Source organism: Delphinus delphis, chromosome 6 (genome assembly GCF_949987515.2).
Source record: "Delphinus delphis chromosome 6, mDelDel1.2, whole genome shotgun sequence".
NCBI classification, from domain to species: domain Eukaryota; kingdom Metazoa; phylum Chordata; class Mammalia; order Artiodactyla; family Delphinidae; genus Delphinus; species Delphinus delphis.
The window spans coordinates 113,068,217-113,085,563 of NC_082688.1; the positions used below are offsets into that span (position 1 = coordinate 113,068,217).

Sequence of the window (17,347 nt, forward strand, 5' to 3'; positions counted from 1 at the left end):
TAGCTGTCTGTTAAATTCTAAGTAGTCAACCGATTTTTGGACCCTAAATCTAAGGGCAACTACACAACATCTGGGTGTAAACAAACAAAAACCCTGAATGCTGGATGTATGCTCTATCGAAATTATAATTTGTCCACACTTACACATTACTTAAATTCCACTGAATTAGGTGTGTGCGTATTTCTTCTAAACATTTTCCTTCCTGAGTTTTCCTACCACAGCTTATCCATACCCCTCACGCTCCTTTCTCCTGAGAACATAACCCTACCTGCAATCACATGGTTTATGCATTTGTTTACTGGCTTATCTTCTGTCTCGGGACCTCATCCCCTGAAGCACTGCAGCTCCATCACCCACATGACAGGTGTACATATCAGGCTCTCAATAATATTTATGGAAAGAATGCACATCTGCACCGGAATTATTCATGTAGACAAACATCTCACGGAACAGATAAATATTAAGAAAGAATGTTTCTATCCTGGGAAAACACGCTGGATGGAGAACTGGGAAAACAGTTTCAAGTCAAAGAGGCATGACTCCCCGTTAGCCAAGCAGCAGCTCCTCTGCCCGGGAAACCCCACCACCCTGGGCACAGGCCCGAGGCCACCGCGCATCCCCACCTGAGGGCTCGAAGCCATGATCGTGTAATTCCCGTCATCGTCCAGGGTGGAGGCCGCGGTATGCAGAGAGCAGGTCCCGTCAGGGTCGCTCCGGATGCTGTAGTGATCGTTCTTGGGAGAGATCTGCTTCCCATCTTTAAACCAGTAGGTCTGAGGGGAAAGGCAGAGATGAAGGTGAGGCCCTGTGAGTGGAGGGGCACGGGCCGCCCCGAGCTCCCGAGTTAAAGCGTGAGGCAGGACGTCAGGGCAGGACCTTGGCTTCTGAGGGAAAAGGGTAGGTGGCAAGCAAGTTGAATTCTATCTCAGTTTTAGAAATTACACAGCCGCTTTTTATTTTTAAAGAGACGTCTGTAAGCAGGCATTTACATTCATCCACTATGTACATGAAGGACAGTGATGGTTTCAGCACTGGCGCCCAGTTTGCTTTTTGCTTCTATTTCAAGTGTCCTGAATGAAAATGTATTACTTGTAAAGGTAAGAAGGTTATTGTAGACAACAAAACCAGAACCTAAACCCCAGCGATTCCTTGGAATCGTGTCAAACAGAACAGGGTGTGAGGAGCTGGGGCAGGTGAGGGGGGTGATGGGGGAACCCTATCACTTTAATTCCCAGCCGAGGGGCACAGGACGGAGGGTTACAGTTCCTCAGCTCCACTACGTTAAAGAAAACACAGTAGTATTGAAATGTATAATCATTTTCAAATAACATTTTAACTTGGGGTGATGGAAAATTAAATGTGAGAAATAAAGTAAAAATCTTGACTAAATAAGAAAATTCTAAATGGTCAAACGAGCTCTTCTACGGGTCGTCCTTCCCTCCCTCACCTCTAAGCAAGATCCTGGGTCCGTGGGTCTCTCATGGTTTGGTTATTATTTCTGACTTGATCATGAACTGCACAGCTGAAGACGGGCCACAGTTTGGGTCATAGAGCCGGCAGCCCTAACACAGCCAGGACGCTGCACTGGCCCCTCCACGCTCGCCATCGGGAGGGAAATACATCCTCCCTTTTCAAACCATGGCAGGTTCTTTGTGGTCACTTTTGTTCCTTGCGACCAAAAGCATTCCTGATTCCCAACAGAAGAAACTTAGTTCAGAGCCTGCAGTTTTAAAATGAAATTCTTCCTGCATGTAAATCAATATGTCAGTTGAGACCACAGCTGGCCTTCCAATTCCACTCCCTGTCAAAGCCTCTGAATCTGAAAAATCTTTCTTGAAGCTTCCATGTCTAAGATAGGGAAAGGCTACAAACAGACGGCAGGAGATAAGTGCAAGAACAATCAGGATCTGACCGCTGCAGCTTTTCCTACCCTTAGTTTTCAGTCAGTTCATTTACAGGAACTATATTATTAATCTCCAGAACCTAAAAGTTCACCATCAAATAGACTAATAACTTTCAGTTCTAAAAGGTAAGTTACATAAGGTGTGATACTTTGTAATTATCATACTCTTAGCGGTTGGATATTTCCAATGGAACAAAGAAGCTGCGATTAGTACATAATTTCTCCCTTTTGCATTCTTGCCTCTATGCCAGTTCTTTAGAATATTTTTCTTTTTTTTTTTCTTTTTGCAGTATGCGGGCCTCTCACTGTTGTGGCCTCTCCCGTTGCGGAGCACAGGCCCAGCAGCCATGGCTCACGGGCCCAGCCGCTCCGCGGCATGTGGGATCTTCCCGGACCAGGGCACGAACCCGTGTCCCCTGCGTCAGCAGGCGGACTCTCAACCACTGCGCCACCAGGGAAGCCCTACTTCTCTCCTTTAATCATATTTTTCACCTCTAGTGTACTTGGAATCCAACTTTCAAATGAGATTAAGAGACAGTTCCAAAACTTTACCAAGACTGCTAAAACACAGGGCAGGAAGGGTACAAGAGATGAAAACAGGGTGAACTAGAAATTCTCTTCCATCTTCTCATATCTCAATGGAACAAGCATGTCAAGGGCAGAATAAAAAAATTAAAAAAAAAAACCCATAAGCTAAAAAAATATATATTTTTAAACACGATGAGTATTCCATACGCCAACAATCCTAATATAATTGCTAGAACATGTGCAGGAGAAACAGGTTTCAATAAACCAGGGAGGGAAGAAAAAGAATGGCAGCCAGGAAAACAGAAGAACATCTAACAGGAAAACGCTCTGGAAAATCAACCTCTTAACGGCCGTGAAACATTCAAGGTCGTAGGAGAACAAGACAGTCACGTTAAAACAAAAGCCCGCCTCTCGGGTGAACATAACGTTCTCTAAGAACAGGATTCAGTGATCTTAGAAGCCCATCAGTAACCGTGCCTTGAGTAAGGTTGAAAAAGAACGTGGGGTTCTTTTTGTGACTATTTTGGAAGTTCATGATATAATTATGAGTTCCACTCATAAGCTGCATGTTTATTTTTAATACATGCATTTGATATCATGTGTGTGAACACACACCAATGATCCAATGATGTCAAGATAATACAGACGTGTGTTCTCTAACAACAGTTGATTTGTGAAGTCTCATTAGGAGGTGGCAATGGCTCTGAAAATATAAAGCTAATTTTTTTGGTCTATCTTTTTCTGACTGTGGGGCTGGGATTCGGTTTTAGGGAGAGTACGGTGGTAAAACTTTCCTTACTGTGAAAACAGAACAACGGAGGGAGCCCAGGGCACGAGCCCCCCACGGTTTCAGGTGTGGCCCCGGCCCGGCCCCTGCTCCTGTCTCACGCGGTCTCATTCCGGCTCTTTCACACCAGCCCCTGTTGAAATGTTAATTTCAGGGAGTACAGTGTTCATTTTTGCATGCTTATTTTACATGTGCCTTGTCTCTGGTCCTATTCTTTCACTAAAGTGTCTATTCCTTTTAGAATTGTTTCCATCACTTTAAACACAGTAATTTCAGAGGAGTCCCCTCAAGACGGCTCTATCCTGTGTGGCACTGTGGCTTCTGTTCTCCCGTTTCTTTTGCTGTGGACCCTGTTTGCTCGCCGGGTCTGTGAGTTTTTCTTGTGAACTCACTTTTTCCCCCTCCTGCCCTGTAGATGTCTGACAGGCCCCAGTGTGGAAGTCCTTTATGGGGCAATTTTTACTTGCTTCTGCCAGAAACCTTAGGATTATAATCATCCTGGACTAAATTTCATATTAATTTCTCAGCTTTGGGCTCTGTATCCTGTGAGAGTGTGAATCTGGAGTTTCAGCTTCTCATGGGTGCCTCTTTTATTCTCTTCTCTCAAGTTCTAGGGAAAAGTGTAGTCCTGTTTGCCACTTTGCGGGGCCAGTGAGCAGTGATTCCAGTCTCTCCTTAAAGAGAGGGCCACCCTCCCTCCTTCCAGCATCCCCACGTGCTTGCAGGAACAGGGCTCCGGCCAGGCCGGCCTCATCCTCGGTACCAGAAGCTTCTCGGAGGACCCTTTCTCACAGTATTCCTGCTTCCACCGCCTCTGTAAACACAGGAGGCCTTGGTTTTGTAGACTAAAGATCTGCAGTTTCCATCACCTGTGGTAGCTTTATTCCTCTGTCTGGTACAGAGCACGGGCAGATTCAAGTTCAAGCCTGGCCACTCACAGCTTTCTGACCCGGGGAAAGTTCATTAACCCCCCTGAGCTCAGCCTGGTCGTCTGCAATTTGGGTGTAACAATGGCAACATCATATGAGTAAATGATGTGGGTTATGAAAGGCTCCTTGTCCATTATTCTACTATTCTATTCTGTCCTGTCCTGTTCTACTCTTCTACCCTTGCTGGTTTCCAGTGCCTCCTGAGGACGGCCCTGAACTCGAGCGTTTTACATCACGGGTACTGAGAAGCTTAGTCTGCACCTGTTCCCCCTAACGCTGCAATGGCGTGTGGCATGCTGGGAGCCAAACGCATCCTTGGGGAACACAACTCTTAAGAAGCCTTGTTGCAGCTCACCTTCGGCTTTGGATTCCCGGTCACTCTGCACGTGAAGGTCACGGGCATCCCCTCAAAGATCTTGAAATGCTTCAGCTTCGTCTCGAAGAATGGGGCCACTCCACTCTCCACAGACGCGTCCCCACAGGGAGCCTCTTCCCCCGACTCCTCCACAGGGGACCTTTCCAGCCTGTACTCGATTTCACTGATGAGCCTCTGCTCACAGCTGGAGACTTTGTACTCCTGAATCAGAGAGAAGGGTCACGTCACCGACCTCGGTCCACGCGGTACCGAGTCCCCCAAGGCCCACGTCTTATCCCCTCTCCAGTAAGGCGCCCAGAAGACAGTGATGTTTTTACCACAGAGCTAAAAAAAGGAGCCTGTGCCCAATTCGACTCCATATAAAACGAAGACCATCTGGAAGTAAGTATGTACGATATTTCAGACTGTCCTCAAGTCCTACGATCCAAAACAAAACCAAACCAACTATGAAGATGAATCTCCTTCTCTCTTCTCTTGGGGTGGGGAGAAGAAAGAAAAAGGCAACAGTCATTCCTAAACCATTCGTAAACAGTAAACATGACGGCACACTGCTTCCTCCGTCTGGTGGGGCACTTGCTCAGAAGGGCAGCCGCACAGGCGGGGGGCAGCTGCAAGCTCACTCGGCCTCCCAGCGAACGAGTGATGGAGAAATGGTACCACAATCCCTCCTCCTAACAACCCTCGCCACACAGCCTCGGACTCTCCCTCAGCTCTGCAGCTCTGAGCAGCCATTCTCCTCCCGAGGACTGACGGTCCAGTCAAATGTTTGGTGAAAAACACAGGAGCAGAGCAAAGTCCCCGTCACCATCCTCTGGTGGTGAAGGGGGAGCCTGCAGATCTCTTGCTGACAAAGTACAGTGAAGACAAGGCAGCCCATTATGAGATATTCTCTATTTAATATTAAATGAAAGGTTGTTTTAACGAGGTTTTCCCTTAAGGTACTCAACCTTCACAAAACAGTCTGTTGCCTTGAAGGAAGAAATTCAACAGTATGAATAAAACTGCGAAAAATACACAAGTTGTTTTGTCTAAATAGTATCAAATCAGTCAGTTTAAGAATTAGCTCTTTTTCCCCCTACAAAAGTTTAACAAATGAGAAACTTTTCACAATTTAAAATTCAGAGTAGCCACAAAGGACAGAATCAAATTCAAGTTTGTAAATAAATGACACGAAAATCACACCGCAGTTAATTCTGTCCATCTGATATTAAATGAAAATAGACACTGGTCGGAGTACTTATAGTTAATGTGTGGCAGTTAACTATATACACAGGTAAACGAGGAAGAAGGGAAGAAACAGATACAGGGAAAGACTGGGAAGAAAAGAAAGGTGAAAGCGTGACCTTTTGACCATCCAGAGGACTCCCTACAGAAGCATGAGGAGACCCAGGGTCCTGCAATGGTAGAAAAAAAAGAAGTGAAGCCCAGTACAGAACAGCAAGAATCTCACAAGATTTGCAGCTTAAGCGAAGCTGTGTGGCAGCGATATTTAACACAGAGAACCTTTCAGATTTTGAAGGCTGATCCATTTCTTAAGAGACACGAGAAAGAGTTTACTTGATCCTTTAAACTTGTGTTACAAAGCTTTCTTTTATCTCAGAACTACATCTGGAGACTCCAAACAGAAGCAGTGGAGATTATAAAACAAGTTTATTTACATCAAATCCATGAAGTGACTTAGTTTTTGGTGTTAACAGGGGAACAAAATGTTAGCATTTTAGGTTCTCTGCTGATTAGTGCTTTATAACTACATCCGTGGAGGAAAACAGAGTCTTTTCTGTACATAGGTATTTTACCTGGACGAGATATTAAGAACATAATTGGAAATAGTCACTAGTGATTTCAGACAATGTCAGTGAACATATGTTCCTCCACACAAACCTATTCTGCATTACAGCCCAGGACAGGAAAAAACAGAAAGATACTTGAAAGGAGAGAAACGAATCGATAAGAAGATAAAATGAACAGGTGTCACCAACCGAAATAAATCCCGCCACTCACTCAGCACAGTACGTGCTCAATAAACGCTGGCTGGGAGGCTGACTTGATGACAATGCTCCTTCCTCTGACCCGCCCTCTGCTCTCCACAGAGCTGACCCCAAGACTGTCCGTAAGGAGGGCAGGGAGAGGGGACAGGGTAATCTGCTTCCCTGGGGAGCCAGGAGGAACGGGGTACCTGGCTGGCCGCCTCCTCTTCAGGCTCCTGGACGTTGAAGACGGTCGCGCTGTCGGCACCCAGCAGCCGCCGTGCCATCCTTTCCTCGTACGTCAGCCTCTAGACGAAGCAAGTCACAGAAATCAGAAAAACCACAATGCTGCCACACCTTAGGAAAAAGAGCTGAAAAAGCAAACACGCTGGCCGTTCTCTGCAACTGCTCCCTCTCCGCCTTGACGCCTGTATGCACAGGAGTCCTCCCCTTGTTCAGCTGCTCTCCCCGGCCCTTCTGGTCCTGACCCTGGGTTGGGAGGTGGGGTGACCCATCCTGAGAGCCACCAACTGATAGAGCACAGACTGAGCAACAGGGGAGAAGTCACCTAAAAGTACGAGTCATATATTTACCCCTGACGATAAACATAGAGAAAAAAGATACTGAAACAGCAAAATGTTCTTTTTACAGGAAATGTTATTTTCATAGCCATCCACAGGCTTCAGAACTGCCTGATGAGGGAGTTTCAGGCCAGCAGGCAGTGACGGTCCTCTCTGCTTTGACAGCACTTCCCAGGGGCTGGGTATCCGAGGTGAACACAAGCACATGCAATAACCCACAAAGGATGACTACACACGTGGACTTGGCAGAGGGGCCGTGAAAGATGCCTGCTGAGCTGATACCCACGGCTCACGAGCCTACTTGGGGAGACTGTCTGCAAAGAGGGCGGTGAGGCTTCTGCATCGACCGGCCGGCGCTTTGGGCCAAACACGAGAGAAATGTCCACGTTCGTGTTCTGTCTGCTGGGCGGATGGCCGCTCTTGACACTGGCTCTAATATGACCATCGGCCCATCGGGGGCATTTTAAAAACAAGCATTTGATTCAAGATAGAGAGTAACTAGTACGGCAGAATCCAAAAAAACCCCCAAAAACAAACAACCCCCCCCCCAAATCCTGCACAAGTTATTTCAGATAAACTTCCAAACTTGTGAATCTAGACACAAATTCTACTGGAAACGATCTCATCAGGAAAATATGTTGGGTAAACTGCTGACTTCCAGCAATTGCTGGTTCCAGTCCCAGCGGAGACCGGGAAGAGAAATAAGACAAGTGCCAGACGACAAAAGACCTGAAGTTCCACTTATTTCATTTCGTAAAGAAGGGGGCGAGGATGAGAAGAGGCAGGGGCAGTGTCTGCTGCACGGAATGTCTCGTACAGTAAGGTGCTGTTTAATTTTCTCACGTGTGTTAAAAAATCATGAATTCAGTTTTCAGAGAGAGTTTTAAATACCTGCTCTCTTAAAAGCCTTCCTAACGTCTGCAGGGACGACTACAGCAGCACCCCAGCGAGGACTGGAGCGATGCCACCCTGTTCCTTTGGAGCAGAAGCATCGTGTGACACCCAGGCCTCCACCAGATGTACCTGCTCCCACCAGGAAGCAAAGTCACTTCATAGTTTTGTTTCTAAACTACTACGCCGTTTGGACAGACGAGCTCTAAGAAGCCAGAAATAAGTATGGAATGATGTGCAACATCAGGAAAAAGCTATTTCAGCGTCTCATTTTCTAAGAAAGGAAACCTTACTTTTCTAGTTTTTTTTAAACTCTCAAATGTGGAAATCTATGGAAAATACTGGAAATGTCATTCACTGCTTAACAGACAAATACCAAAAATATATATTTATACGTGAGACACATGATATATATATAACAAAAATAAATACACATAGTATAACGTAAGGGCTTATAGAAGTCTTACTTTTTAACCAAGAGTTAGTCCATAAGGAATATTTAAACAAACAACCAAAAAAAAAGAAAAAAAGAAAAAAAAAACCTGGAGAGATGCCTTTACCTGGATTGAAAAAGTTCCCTTAAGTATTTGTTTTAATCTATCAAAGGCTCTGGTTGACAGAGCCAGGGCAAACTTCCAGAATACGTACACTTACACGTGCAACCACTTATTTCAGGGAGAATATATTTTCCCTTGGTGAAAATCTTCTCTTCGAAATCACTAACCAACACAGGAACTCATTAGCCTTTTAATCTTCCTGAGCTCAGGTCAGGATCCTGATAATTAAGACCAGCATCCAACACCCTCCTCTAGTCCCCATCTTCCCGGGCAGATGCGGCCTGTGCTCACATTTTTATCCATCAACGCTTGATAATTACAATTCCTAGAAAACTTAACTAGTACAGAGACTCTCTCTCCTGAAAAAGGTGTGTGAGGGAGATTTTATACAAAGAGGCCCTTTTCTGCTTCTACTTAAGAGCTGGGCAAATTTCCCCGTAATAAAGCACAAAAGGCTCCTTTCCCCTACCTGAGACCTCCTTTGCTAGACTTGCTTTTCCTGTCCCCTTGAAGTACTCTGATATGATAAGAAAAGGGTCAGTAACCCCCAAAACCGAACAAAAAAGACTGGCAAGGAAACACTAGGTCCACTGGAGGAAACATCTGTGCACACTGTCACCAGAGCTACTCTGGTCGACTTCACAATTCTGCAGCCTTGAAACAGAATTACTATTTTCTCCTTGAGCTGAGCTGTCCTGCCCTGACAGACTGGAACGAGGATGGGAAGCAAGGCTCCTCTTTCAGGTGACGGAATCCGTGTCTCCTAACACTCTAGACTCCAGCCATGGTCTCCTAAGGAAAGATGCTTTTTGTGCAGAAGCACTGCAGGGCCTGGAATCCAAATTCTGCTTCTGGAACTTTAATCCCGATTCACTGCTTCCGGCAGACAGGTCACCGGGGGGCATGGCTCTCCCCACGCCTACCCCTCCAGCGGGATTGGTTCCTTTTTCTCTGTAAGGTCGCAGGTCCTCACTGCCCTACCCCGGCCTCACCCTCAGTCCTTCCTCCCTCCTTCCCTCCAACCTGCTGTGACGCCCCAGGAATGGTCCATGACAGGAGGCAGCAGAAAGCAGCCTTCTCCCCTCCCCACTTCCCGGACCCAAGCCTCACCACGCAGAGGAACGTGGGGGCTCGGGGTACCGGGCCAGCGGTCAGGACGCGACTCGGGACCCTAGGCCTGGGGGAGGGGGAAGGGCTCGGGGGCAGCTCCAGACCCCGCCCACCCCAGCACACCCTGCCCTGTACCGGCTGCCCGTTGTTCAGCAGGTCCTCCTTGAAGCGCAACTTCCGCTCCAGGTCCTGGATGACGGCATCCTTCGAGCCCTGGATCTCCTCGTCCGAGGCGATGCGGGCAGTTCTGCTGGCCTTCTTGGGAAATCCCCTGTGGGCAAGCACACAGCGCGGTCAGGGTCACGGTCAGGGTCAGGGCCAGGCACACACCACCCCCCCTGCCCCCCCCACCCCCCGGCCCAGCACCACCCACCCTGACGGCCACGCCTGTCCCGCTGGGTGTGGGACCAGTGACGCTGACGGGAACCGGTCCCCAGAGAAAGTCCGTACACCCAGGGCGCACCCGCCGGGGTGAGATGAGGGCCAAGGCCGGGGAATTGGCAACAAATACGTGGCCCTGTTTATACCCAGACCTGGGTTTCCACCGTGTTAGGTCTGTGACTTTGCGCAGGCTTCCCAGCACGTGTCATAAACAGGTGTAACAACACCCACCGCCACATGAGACCATCAGAGGGTTTCAGGAAGAACAGACTTCTGCATCCTTCCCTCAACTCAGCCCCCTGGTCCTCTGCCGCCAGTTCATTCTGCATCAGTGCCCCGCCCGCCCTGAGCAAACGTGAATCCTGCCCTCTCCGCCCTCCTCTTCTGTCCTGGTCTGGCTGGGCTGCAGGGTGCAGGCCTGACTGGTGGACTGAAGCCATGTGCTGCCTAGTTTACTTCTTCCTCCCTCACAGGGCTGTGGGTAAAGATGAGTGAGAAATGAACACCGTCCAACAGTGGAAAAGAAGGATGCGTATCACCAAAGGTAAATTTTAAAGATACAATGTCAAGGTTAAAAAAGAGCAAGTTAGAGAAGAATGCACACAATATACTTTCGGGTGGGAGGTGTGAGGATGCAGGTGGGCAGGGTCACAGGTAGGACGTGTGAGGATGCAGGTGGGCGGAGTCACAGGGGGGTGTGAGGATGCAGGTGGGCAGGGTCACAGGTAGGACAGGTGAAGATGCAGGTGGGCGGAGTCACAGGGGGGTGTGAGGATGCAGGTGGGCAGGGTCACGGGTGGGATGTGTGAGGATGCAGGTGGGCAGGGTCACAGGTAGGACATGTGAAGATGCAGGTGGGCGGAGTCACAGGGGGGTGTGAGGATGCAGGTGGGCAGGGTCACGGGTGGGACGTGTGAGGATGCAGGCGGGCAGGGTCACGGGTGGGAGGTGTGAGGATGCAGGCGGGCAGGGTCACGGGTGGGAGGTGTGAGGATGCAGGCGGGCAGGGTCACGGGTGGGAGGTGTGGGGATGCAGGCGGGCAGGGTCACGGGTGGGAGGTGTGGGGATGCAGGCGGGCAGGGTCACGGGTGGGAGGTGTGAGGATGCAGGTGGGCAGGGTCACGGGTGGGAGGTGTGGGGATGCAGGTGGGCATCACAGCAAAAAGGGTGAAGAGGCCAGCATCGCCCTTTACAGAAAGACTGGGCCAGTTAGCAAATGGCTCGTGCTTCCACCTCCTCCTCTGTAAAGTGCAAAATGTGGGAACTAAAGGCACAGGTCTCCCAGGATTATGGGGAAAACCAGGGCCTGCAGGAGGGGCTCTGGGGCAGTTGACAGAGACCACCCTACAGGGCGGCGGATCGTGGAGGGACTGGCCAAGGGAGGCCGGGGGGGAGTGAAGAGGACCCCAGGATGCTGAGCAGAGCCCCCAAGAGCTTGCCCACACCCCCGCAGACCCACTGGTCAGGGCCCTGCTCGGCTCTGGGGGCCAGGGACACACGTAGAGCAGACTGAGGTCACGATTCCTGCAAAAATCAGCTTCTACAGTGGGGACGGCAGAGGGGAGGGACGGAGGACCCGGTGGGAGGCCAGGTGACAGAAGCGGGTCCATGAGGAGCTGGACCGGGGTGACCACAGGGAGGGCCACCAGAGCCAGCCCGGGGGTCAACGGGGCACCGGGCACCTCGGGGAGAGGGGTCCAGGCCACGGCGCTGTCACTTAGTTTAATACGGAACCTTTTCTTTTTTTCTGAGAGTATCTCATTTGGACTAATTATTAATGTAATTCAGAAAACACTAAGGAACTTTATTAAAAACTGAGCACACAGTAAGGGTGAAGATCTGAGATCAGGGCAGAAACCAAGATGGAGCATTTGGAAAGGGGAGGCGCCCGGCAAGAACAGCGGTGACAAACTTTTGACGCAAAGTTTTGGCAACGGAGTGCTATCCTATAAAAGGAATCTGTTGTAAAACGGCTGTGGTCTGCTCCCCAACGTGGCACCAACTTCTGATGAACAAAGAGCAACTCGTCAGGAATAAAAAGAGCATCTGGTGACAAACAGATGCTCTCCCTTCTCTAAAAAAATTTTTTTTTTCTTTTTTTGCATGGCCTGCGGGATCTTACTTCCCCGACCAGGGATCAAACTCAGAGCCCTGGGAAGTGAGAGGGCCAAGTCCTAAATACTGGACCGCCAGGGAAGTCCTGAGATGCTTTCCCTTCATAATGGTTTGTACAGTGAAAAATTAAAACGTCTCTTTAACGTAAACTGTTACCCAAACCAGAACTGTTCACAAAACCCCGTACTCAGCACACAGGAACCAGTGGCATCCCTACGCGTCTTATGTGCTGACCGCTCCTGTGCTCAGCCCACGCCTGCAGAAGCATCCTGTCCTGTCCACACCAGCTTCAATGTGACACCACTGACTATGTTAAATAAAACTCATGGCGCTGGGGGTGAAAACAGCTCAACCACATACACACGCACGTGGAAAGTAAAACCCTCCAGATTCAACCACGCCAATCCCAGGAAGTTTTCTTCTTTTGCTTGACTACTGAACGACCTCGAGAGCATCCTCCCTTAACCGACTGTTCCAGGTCAACACTGTCCGTGCTCAGAGACGCAGCGCAGAGCACATGACATAGGAGGTCCCTGGCCTGTCTGGCCATCGGAGAACTTTTTAAACGAAGAGCCCCCGTATGCTCCTCTTCCCATACTCAGCGAAATCGAAGGGAGACTGAACTTCACAAAGCTGCAGAGTGAGCAAAATCAACATGCTGTCAGGTGGGAATCCCTCACATCCAAGAGTGTAGCTCAGAAATTAATGGATAAAAGAGGGAATTCCCTGGCATCCACTGTGTAGGACTCCGTGCTTTCACTGCCGAAGAGGCCCAGGTTCAATCCCTGGTCGGGGAACAAAGATCCTGCAATCTGCGTGGCCAAAAAAAAAAAATTAATGTATAAAAGAGCACGAGAGATGGGCTTCCCTGGTGGCGCAGTGGTTGAGAGTCCGCCTGCCGATGCAGGGGACACGGGTTCGTGCCCTGGTCCGGGAAGATCCCACATGCCGTGGAGCGCCTGGGCCCGTGAGCCATGGCCGCTGAGCCTGCGCGTCCGGAGTCTGTGCTCTGCAACGGGAGAGGCCACAGCAGTGAGAGGCCCGCGTACCGCAAGAAAAAAAAAAAAAGAGCCCGAGAGAGATTGGTTCAAGATGGCCGACTAGAAGGACGTGCTCTCACTCCCTCTTGCGAGAGCACCAGAATCACAACTAACTGCCGAACCATCATGGACAGGAAGACACTGGAACTCACCAGAAAAGATACCCCACATCCAAAGACAAAGGAGAAGCCACAATGAGACAGTAGGAGGGGCACAATCCCAGTAAAATCAAATCCCATAACCACTGGGTGGGTGACTCAGAGACTGGAGAACACTTATACCACAGAAGTCCACCCACTGGAGTGAAGGTTCTGAGCCCCACGTCAGGCTTCCCAACCTGGGGGTCCGGCAACGGGAGGAGGAATTCCTAGAGAATCAGACTCTGAAGGCTAGTGGGATTTGATTGCAGGACTTCGACAGGACTGGGGGAAACAGAGGTTCCACTCTTGGAGGGCACACACAAAGTAGTGTGCATAGGGACCCAGGGGAAGGAGCAGTGACCCCATAGGAGACTGAACCAGACCTACCTGCTACTGTTGGAGGGTCTCCTGCAGAGGTGGGGGGTGGCTGTGGCTCACCATGGGGACAAGGACACTGGCAGCAGAAGTGCTGGGAAGTACTCCTTGGCGTGAGCCCTCCCAGAGTCTGCCATTAGCCCCACCAAGGAGCCCAGGTAGACGCCAGTGTTGGGTTGCCTCAGGCCAAACAACCAACAGGGAGGGAACCTAGCGCCACCCAACAGCAGAAAAGCAGATTAAAGTTCTACTGAGCTCTACCCACCAGAGGAACAGTGAGCTCTACCCACCACCAGTCCCTCCCATCAGGAAACTTGCACAAGCCTCTTAGACAGACTCATCCACCACAGGGCAGATAGCAGAGGCAAGAAGAACTACAGTCCTGCAGCCTGTGGAACGAAAACCACATTCACAGACAGACAAGATGAAAAGGCAGAGGACTATGTACCAGATGAAGGAACGAGATAAAACCCTAGAAAAACAACTAAATGAAGTGGAGATAGGCAACCTTCCAGAAAAAGAATTCAGAATAATGATAGTGAAGATGATCCAGGACCTCAGAAAAAGAATGGAGGCAAAGAGCGAGAAGATGCAAGAAATGTTTAACAAAGACCTAGAAGAATTAAAGAACAAACAAACAGAGATGAACAATACAATAACTGAAATGAAAACTACACTAGAAGGAATCAATAGCAGAATAACTAAGGCAGAAGAACAGATAAGTGATCTGGAAGACAGAATGGTGGAATTCACTGCCATGGAACAGAAGAGAGAAAAAAGAAGGAAAAGAACTGAAGACAGCCTAAGAGACCTCTGGGACAACATTAAACGCAACAACATTCGCATTATAGGGGTTCCAGAAGGAGAAGAGAGAGAGAGAAACAACCCAAGAAAATATTTGAAAAGATTATAGTTGAAAATTTCCCTATCATGGGAAAGGAAATAGCCACCCAAGTCCAGGAAGCGCAGAGAGTCCCAGGCAGGATAAACCCAAGGAGAAACATGCCGAGAACCACAGTTATCAAATTGTCAAAAATTACAGCCAAAGAAAAATTATTGAAAGCAGCAAGGGAAAAACGACAAATAACACATAAGGGAACTCCCATAAGGTTAACAGCTGATTCCTCAGCAGAAACTCTACAAGCCAGAAGGGAGTGGCATGATATATTTAAAGTGATAAAAGGGAAGAAGCTACAACCAAGATTACTCTACCCGGCAAGGATCTCATTCAGATTCGATGGAGAAATCAAAATCTTTACAGACAAGCAAAAGCTAAGAGAATTCAGCACTACCAAACCAGCTCTACAGCAAATGCTAAAGGAACTTCTCTAAGTGGGAAACACAAGAGAAGAAAAGGACTGACAAAAACAAACCCATAGCAATGAAGAAAACAGTAATAGAAACATATATATCGATAATTACCTTAAACGTGAATGGATTAAATGCTCCAACCAAAAGACACAGGCTTGCTGAATGGATACAAAAACAAGACATATATGCTGTCTACAAGACACCCACTTCAGACCTAGGGACACATACAGACTGAAAGTGAGGGGATGGAAAAACATAGTCCATGTAAATGGAAATCAAAAGAAAGCTGGAGTAGCAATACTCATATCAGATAAAATAGACTTTAAAAGAAAGAATGTTACAAGAGACAAGGAAGGACACTACATACGATCAACGGATCAATCCAAGAAGAAGATATAACAATTATAAATATATATGCACCCAACATAGGAGCACTGCAATACATAAGGCAACTGCTAACAGCTATGAAAGCGGAAATCGACAGAAACACAGTAATAGTGGGGGACTGTAACACCTCACTTACACCAATGGATATATCATCCAGACAGAAAATTAAAAAGGAAACACAAGCTTTAAATGACACAATAGACCAGATAGGTTTAACTGATATTTATAGGACATTCCATCCAAAAACAGCAGATTACACTTTCTTCTCAAGAACGCATGGAACATTATCCAGGATAGATCGTATCTTGGGTCACAAATCAAGCCTCAGTAAATTTAAGAAAACTGAAATCATATCAAGCATCTTTTCTGACCACAACTTTATGAGATTAGAAATGAATTACGGGAAAAAACCGTAAAAAACACAAACACATGGAGGCTAAACAATATGTTACTAAATAACCAAGAGATCACTGCAAATCAAAGAGGAAATAAAAAACTTATCTAGAGACAAGTGACAATGAAAACACAACAATCCAAAACCTATGGGATGCAACAAAAGCAGTTCTAAGAGGGAAGTTTATAGCAATACGAGCCTACATCAAGAACCAAGAAACATCTCAAATAAACAATCTAACCTTACACCTGAAGGAACAAGAACAAACAAAACCCAAAGTTAGTAGAAGGAAAGAAATCATAAAGATCAGACAAGAAATAAATGAAACAGAAACAAAGAAAACAATAGCAAAGATCAATAAAACTAAAAGTTGGTTCTTTGAGGAGATAAACAAAATTGATAAACCATTAGCCAGACTCATCAAGAAAAAGAGGGAGAGGACTCAAATCAATAAAATTAGAAATGAAAAAGGAGAAATTACAACAGACACCGCAGAAATATAAAGAGCATCCTAAGAGACTACTACAAGCAACTCTATGCCAATAAAATGGACAACCTGGAAGAAATGGCCAAATTCTTAGAAAGGTATAACCTTCCAAGACTGAACCAGGAAGAAACAGAAAATATGAACAGACCAATCACAAGCAATGAAACTGAAACTGTGACTAAAAATCTTCCAAAAAATAAAAAAAATCTTCCAACAGGGCTTCCCTGGTGGCGCAGTGGTTGGGGCTCCGCCTGCCAATGCAGGGGACGCGGGTTCGTGCCCCGGTCTGGGAGGATCCCACGTGCCACAGAGTGGCTGGGCCCGTGAGCCATGGCCGCTGAGCCTGCACGTCCGGAACCTGTGCTTTGCGGCGGGAGAGGCTGCAACAGTAAGAGGCCTGTGTACAGCAAAAAAAAAAAAAAAAAAAAAAAAAAAATCTTCCAACAACAAAAGTCCAGGACCAGATGGCTTCACAGGTGAATTTTATCAAACAATTAGAGAAGAGCTAACACCCATCCTTCTCAATCTCTTCCAAAAAATGGCAGAGGAAGGAACACTCCCAAACTCATTCTATGAGGCCACCATCACCCTGATACCAAAACCAGACAAAGATACTACAAAAAAAGAAAATTACCGACCAATATCACTAATGAATATAGATGGCAAAAATCCTCAACAAAATAGTACCAAACAGAACCCAACAACACATTAACAGGATCATACACTATGAACAAATGAGATTTATGCCAGGGATGCAAGGATTCAACATACACAAATCAATCAATGTAATACACCATATTAACAAATCGAAGAATAACAAACATGATCATCTCAACAAACACAGAAAAGGTTTTTGAGAAAACTCAACAGCTATTTATGATAAAAATTCTCCAGAAAGTGAGCATACCTCAACATAATAAAGGCCATATACGACAAACCCACAGCAAACATCATTCTCAATGGTGAAAAACTGAAAGCATTTCCTCTAAGATCAGGAACAAGACAAGGATGTCCACTCTCACCACTATTATTCAACATACTTTTGGAAGTCCTAGCCACAGCAATCAGAGAAGAAAAAGAAATAAAA

At 47.4% G+C, this 17,347-nt stretch overlaps 1 protein-coding gene across 2 annotated transcripts in view; it reads right to left on the reverse strand.

The window, feature by feature from the left end:
• The window catches only part of PALLD (palladin, cytoskeletal associated protein), a 394,011-nt gene that overhangs the window by 22,106 nt on the left and 354,558 nt on the right, over window positions 1-17,347 (reverse strand). For both annotated transcript variants that reach the window (XM_069540800.1, XM_060015319.1), the window contains 4 exons: window positions 9,765-9,900; window positions 6,700-6,798; window positions 4,503-4,724; window positions 624-773 (listed from right to left, as the gene is read on the reverse strand). In XM_069540800.1, coding sequence (XP_069396901.1) covers window positions 624-773; window positions 4,503-4,724; window positions 6,700-6,798; window positions 9,765-9,900 — 607 coding nt within the window. The remainder of the gene's footprint in view (window positions 1-623; window positions 774-4,502; window positions 4,725-6,699; window positions 6,799-9,764; window positions 9,901-17,347) is intronic.